The following is a 6,377-nucleotide window of genomic DNA, read 5'->3' on the forward strand; positions in this document are numbered from 1 at the left end:
CTTATTTGATAATATCTTTTACTATTTTTCACTTATTTTTTCCTTTACAAGTATAAAAGTTTATTTTTTTTATAATCATTTTATCATTGCATAAATGTCAAATAGCTGACAAATATTAAACAATTTTTTTTTTCTTAAGTGAGAATCGCAAGGTGGTTTTGTTAGGTTTGTGTGCCCATCTTTCAGTCTACCTATTATAAAGTTAACAATTTATGGTGCTGTTGGTTTATTTCATAGGACCACGTTGTGTCATAAATACTTCAAAAGTCATAGCAAAGTAAAATAAAACCCAAAAGTCACATTGAAAAAACTTTTAAATTTACTATGATCTCCTTAAAAAAACTCATTCACTTTTTATACATTATACTAACATGACAAAGAATGATGACAAGTTACCACTTAATTACGATAGTAGAATTGATTAAAATAAACAAAAATGCATCATTTAATTTAATTGCATGTTACTGGGAAATTATGAGTGCAGTAGCATGTTATTTGGCTTAGCTTTTTCTTCGGACTAAAGCTACGTGGAAAATGCAAACACCTTTTTTCTGGCCCAAGAAAAACACATAGTTGAAAAAAAGTAACAATATTATTATTAGCTGTGTGATTAATTAATTGATTTAATGGTTGTGCAAGCAAGTGGAAGGTGTGATACTAAAAATTATTTAATTAGAGCGCGCAAATGTAATTGGGTTTGGGACAGAAAAAGACGCAGAGAGAGAGTGGGAAATTTAACGGCAGTCACAGTAACTGAGCAAGGACGCCAAAAGCGAAAGTCGTAACGGAAAGAGAATGGAAATAACGCGGGGGCATTTCCGTAATCTCGCGCGCTGCAGAAGAAGAAAACCTGGCATCAGAAGCGTTGCGCAACAATCTTTCGTCTGAAACGCATTCTTTTCTCCCACGCACACAAACGAACCAAGGTTCTTCTACCTTGCGATCAGATCGCACAATTTTTGGAACCCTAATCTACTGCATTTCGCTCGGGACATTCGTGAGAATCGCAGCCAACACTCTCTGCGAATCGAATCCTCGTCGTCGTCACGTCGATCATCTTGTCGACTGAGATATTAACCCTAAACGTTTTTTATGGCTATGACCGGTAACCATTCCCCTCGCCATTCCTCCGATAACCACCAACCGCGCCGCGCCGCGCGCCTGACTGCTTCTTCGCCGTGGAACCAAGTTGTGCGCGGCGAATCGGAGCCCGTTGCGGTGCCTCCGTCGTCATCTCCCGCCGCGCCGTATCAGGTGACGGAGGCTTTCCATTCCACTGTCTCGACGGCGGACGATTTTAGCTCCGCCGTGGAGAGTTCGGACAATGGCGGCGCAGCGAAGAGGCCTGTTTGGAACAAGCCTTCTCCTAATGGCGCGGCGGCTTCCGAGGCCCAGCCGGTGATTGACGCGCTTTCGTGGCCGGCGTTGTCGGTGTCAACAAGAGCTGCAATGAAATCGGAATCGGCGAAGGGTTTGTTGGATGGATCTTCTGTGCCACAGTTGCAGGTTTTGTTCTTCTGCCATTCAATCTATTTTTTCTGTTATTTTAATAATCAGTTTGACGATTAAAAAATTGCTGCAATTTTTAGTGTTCCATACGGTTGAGGCTAGTTTTTTTTTTTTTTTTTTTTTGCGTTGTCGAATTGATTTTTCGTGTGTTCTGATGGTGTTAAGTGGCTTGATTATACTAATATACGGAGGTAGTTATGTGGTACAATTTGGAAAATGCATGTATGTGCCTGTTAAAGTGTGTGGAAATCGGTACTGGATTAGTTTATGTGTATTAACAACTAGATGGACTGTGAACTTTGTTGGCCTATATGGTTAGTGTGTATGTGCAACGACATTGCTATTGTTAATTGCTGATTGCAGGTTTTGGGAAGTGCGTCTTCTTCCTCCTCTCTTCAGAGGGAAGTCAGTGATAATACAAGCACCGAGAGTACCAACAGTGTGGCGTCAACTCGGCAGAAATCAGTGAAAAATCACAGTTCAAATGCGTCTTCGAATGGTGGCCAGTCACCCCAGGCTTCGGTAGCTGCAACTGGGTCCCATAACTCCTCTCCAAAGGACCACACACAGAGAGGTGGTTTTGTGTCCAATGATCATCCGCAGCAGCGTATGATCATTGTCCCTCCACGAGTTGTTCCAAGATTTATACGGCCACCTCCGCCTCCTAACTCTACTCAATTTTTTCATCCATCACCAATGCGGCCTTTTGGTGGCCATATTGGATTCCATGGTATGGTGTATTAATGTTATGGTGATTTCTTTCAACACAGAACATGCTCTGATGACTGTATTCATTTCCAGAACTGTCACCTCCGGTGGTGTTTGTTGCAGCTCCACCTCCACCCCCAGATTCACTGAGAAGTGTTCCTTTTGTGCCTCCCATGCCACATCATCCCCTGTTCTTTACAGGTCCTGACCCTCAGTTGCAAAATAAGATAGTCACCCAGATTGACTACTATTTTAGGTACTGTTTTTACTTTGGTCTTTCGGTGTTTTGTTTTTGTTAGTTTGTTGTCTTCAATCGGTTCCGAAAGCTGACTGTAGTTGTACCACAACTTGTCTATCGCAGTAATGAGAATTTAATTAAAGATACGTTCTTGCGGCAGAACATGGATGACCAGGGCTGGGTTCCCATTAAATTAATTGCAGGCTTCAACAAAGTGAGTTATGAAGGAGAAATAGATAGATTGTTTTGTTTTTTCACTGACTCATAAAATATATGCTTTTGAAAAACGCATAATGATTAACCTACTTTAGTGGAGATGGATTAAATTGTATCTAATGACCACTTGTCTTCTACTGGATTGACTGATTGGCGTGTTTCAATCCTGTAAAAGACAGCTGGAGTGTTCTTATTTTGATCAAATTACGTCTTACCTTAGTTGCCCTTTCCATACATTCATTGGATTACAAATATTGGTAGCATGTATATGGCTGCACAGTCTGCACCATTTCAGTAGAAAGCATGTCAACGACTGGGGAAAAACATGACTCTAAATCAAGTTTTTGCATTAAAATCATTGAAGTAACAATGTGTATATTGTAAGTTCTCCGATTTTCGCACCCTACTTTGATTTTATTTGGTAGATAGTCCTTATAGTTTTGGGGGATTCAAGTTTTGGTCTTTGATTTTTTTTTTTTCAAAGTTCAGTCCTACACTAACTTTCTCTATTATGTAGTAATGATGTTCTGTTTAAGGAATATGGACTCATGTTTTGATAATTTTGTTTTGTATTAAAAAATTAACTTGGAAAACAAAAAAGTTACTGCAGGGAAAATTTTAAACACATGGATTGGATCTGTTTTAAAGGTTAAGTTAGGTTCTGGTTAAGTAAATAAAAACTTATTGTTGTTCAATTTTTTTACTACAGCCTTATTCTCTCCGTATTCCAAGTCTTTTCCTAACCTTTTATATCCATTTTTTTAACAGCACCATTTATATCAAATTGCTTGTGTTTATTCTCAAATAAAAAGGATAGCGGAACTGAAAGCTTGAGTTTGGTAGTCAAATTGAGGTTATGCATAATACATCGAAAGAGTATTGATTTTTAAATCCAAGAGAACAGAAAAAAGGTGAAAAAGAAATAATCAAACTTTAGTTCCGAATTATTTTTCATCCTTAATGATATATGTCTAGTGGTGGGAAATGTATGTTGACATGGAGACACTGTTACTTTACAATTGTTGTAGTTAATGGATATAATTACTGTCAAGCACGTGATATTATGCCTATACACCAAGGGTGGATCATAAGGCTTTATGGTTTGTTATTTATAGTTCAATGTATATTTGGTTTAGACTTTTTTCCCTTTTGGCTAAACTTGAAACATTTTACTCTCTGGTGTATACAGAAGTTGATCTCACTAAACATCTAGAATCTTAATTATGACTGGTGAAATGGCAATGGGTAGTGAATGCGTGTGATTGTTTAGAGTATAACGACTTTTAGTGTACAGGTTTTGAAGTTTGTATTGGTGACTAGTTTAGTGTTGAATATCAAATTAATTTCGTAATGCTTCAGTTCAAGTTATGCATTCATTTAAATCTCTTCTATTTGGATGCGAGTAGTGTGGCCTTATTTGTTACCAATGATGAATGGTTTTTTTTTTTTCTCTCTGGTTTATGCATTTGACTTGCAATATGCAGATTATGTTAGGTGCTGTTTGGACTCCAATTTTAGTACTTTTTAATGGTCACTATTTTAGTGTTGCAGTTCCTCAATTAACATACAAAATTTGTAACGTTGCAGTTCAAGTGATGCATTAATTTAATAATTTCTCCTACTTGAGTTGTAGCATTATTTCTTTACCCAATTACGGAATTAATTTGATACTCACCACTCAATGATGAATTATTTGTAGCATTAGCATATTGTTTATCCAATAATGAATATTTTTATCTGTCAGGTTATGTATTTGACTGACAATATCCAGATGATATTAGAGGCTGTTCGAAATTCATCTGCTGTTGAGGTGCAGGTAAATTCTTCGAATACTGTCTGCAGATTTGAGTTTGAGTGTTGACAAGATTTCATTGGTAGTATTTAGGGAAAAGTTATTTTTATTTTTTGTTTTATTCTATCATTTATTAAAGCTGTTTTAAAATTTCTCACTGTCATTTTATTATAGGGTGACAAAATAAGGAGACGAAATGATTGGAGGAGATGGCTCATGCCTCCTGTTCAGTTTTCTAATGCTACAACCCCTGGAGAGTCGAATCCGGACATACTGGCTGAACAAGTACACAATATTGCTTTGGAGACTAGTAACTATGATGGTCCAGGAGCACTAGAGGTTCTACATGATACTTCACAACAACATAGATCTACATTTGGGGATTTGAGTAGTCCATTGCAGCTCTCCACTGGTGAGGGTACTGGTCAAGTTGGAATTCAAGGTTCACTTCACTCCATTCCAGCAAGAAATTAGAGTTTTAGACGTGCATTAGCACTTTGTGTGTTTTTGAAGAGCTCATATTAAGAGGGACACGTGAAGCAGGATTCTAAGAATGGTCTAAGTCTTTACTTATGGCACAATGGGAAATGATTGCTCGAGGCATATTTAGGATAAATATGATTGAGAAACGGAAGAAAAATACATCGTATAAAACAGAAAACACGGTAACAGCTCCCTCTCCCCTCAGCAAAAGTACAGAAAAGACTTTTCTTTTTATTTAATGTTTATTTTTGTTTATGGAGCTAGATGCACGACTTTTGTGAATACTAAATTTCTTTATGGGTATAATGTTGTCACTCTTACGGGGGGAAATATTTGCTTTAATATGGGGAATTTTTGTCTGTGTTCCCGACTGCCCCTCAGCTGCTTTTTAAAATCTCTGGGTCAGCTTTGCCACCACCACCAGTATCGGGAGCATGTGCACGTGTGTTGAATGTGTTTGATAGCCACCTGCTGCCGCTGATGGAAGAGCAAATATAGCTTTCTGCCGCTGGAGCTGCTACTAAGTGTGATTGCTTTATGTCACTTGCCATAATATCTTCCGTTTCATCATATCTGCTCTATGACATTGGTATTTATATTTTTGTGTCTGTTTAAATTCTGCCAAAATTCCGAACCCGCAAGTGGTCCCTGTGGGGTCATTTAAGATTTTAATTATACAGGTTACAGCTGTATAAGGAGATATTATATTTCTGTTTAGATTTATGATATGAAGTTGCATGGATTCTGAACATATATCTCATAACACGCCGCCTCTTCATTTCCCCTCTCATACCCGGGTTTGATTTTGTTAGTTTTCAATGAAGTGTTGTGACATGTGAATGATCGGTTTTTCAAAATATTATAAGGAAATAGAAATTAATACATAATTTCTTGGCATACCGTAAGAAATTTGAAATTTGTTTAATATTAGCCGTCATTGAGCAATTGACATGATGTGGTTAAAAGAATCTCCATTCCAATGTATTCGACTCCCATTTTTATTCTTTAGAGGAAGCAGTTGCTGATTAGGTAGAGGGATCGGAGGAAGCTATAGGGTGAGGTTGGTGGCACCAAAATTTGTATTAAATAAATTTTGAGGTGGTTAGAAGCATACTCATAAATAGAGGGATTTATATATGTATATCTATATACATTAAATGAACTTTGCATTGTTTATTTAGTAGATTTTGGTAGCATAATAACACTTGAGAAACGTTAGTTATTTATTTAGCAATGTTATTTAGAAAAAAAAAAAAGAGTTATGAAATGTATTGCAAAATTGTGCTGCGAGAACAATTTATTGAGTTGGATGATAAAGTTTTGGGACTTATGTTTCAATAGGGTGGCACTCTTGAAACTGGGCTGGAGGAAAATAGCTTGGGTTAGGTTGGTGATTGAACAGAAGTTAGAATGAGATCAAGCTCAACGAAA

General features: G+C 37.3%; 1 protein-coding gene across 1 annotated transcript; it reads left to right on the forward strand.

Annotated features, from left to right (window-relative positions):
• The first annotated feature begins 817 nt into the window (after positions 1 to 817).
• Positions 818 to 5,697, forward strand: LOC114173505 (la-related protein 1C-like). The gene is made up of 6 exons (XM_028057956.2): positions 818 to 1,506; positions 1,873 to 2,239; positions 2,311 to 2,473; positions 2,579 to 2,669; positions 4,416 to 4,487; positions 4,638 to 5,697. The coding sequence occupies exons 1-6, from the start codon at positions 1,093 to 1,095 to the stop codon at positions 4,935 to 4,937; spliced, it is 1,407 nt and encodes a 468-aa protein (XP_027913757.2). The 5' UTR covers positions 818 to 1,092; the 3' UTR covers positions 4,938 to 5,697.
• The last annotated feature ends 680 nt before the right edge of the window (positions 5,698 to 6,377 follow it).

This window comes from Vigna unguiculata, chromosome 2, assembly GCF_037176805.1.
Source record: "Vigna unguiculata cultivar grain cowpea cultivar isolate G323 ecotype 2 chromosome 2, ASM3717680v1, whole genome shotgun sequence".
NCBI lineage: Eukaryota > Viridiplantae > Streptophyta > Magnoliopsida > Fabales > Fabaceae > Vigna > Vigna unguiculata.

Bases quoted from the DNA above. Each gene is read 5' to 3' on its own strand.
- LOC114173505 (XM_028057956.2), top strand. From the start codon at position 1,093: ATGGCTATGACCGGTAACCATTCCCCTCGCCATTCCTCCGATAACCAC. The intron at 2,240-2,310 runs GTATGGTGTATT...ATTCATTTCCAG, and splicing joins TGGCCATATTGGATTCCATG to AACTGTCACCTCCGGTGGTG. The intron at 2,670-4,415 runs GTGAGTTATGAA...TTTATCTGTCAG, and splicing joins TAATTGCAGGCTTCAACAAA to GTTATGTATTTGACTGACAA.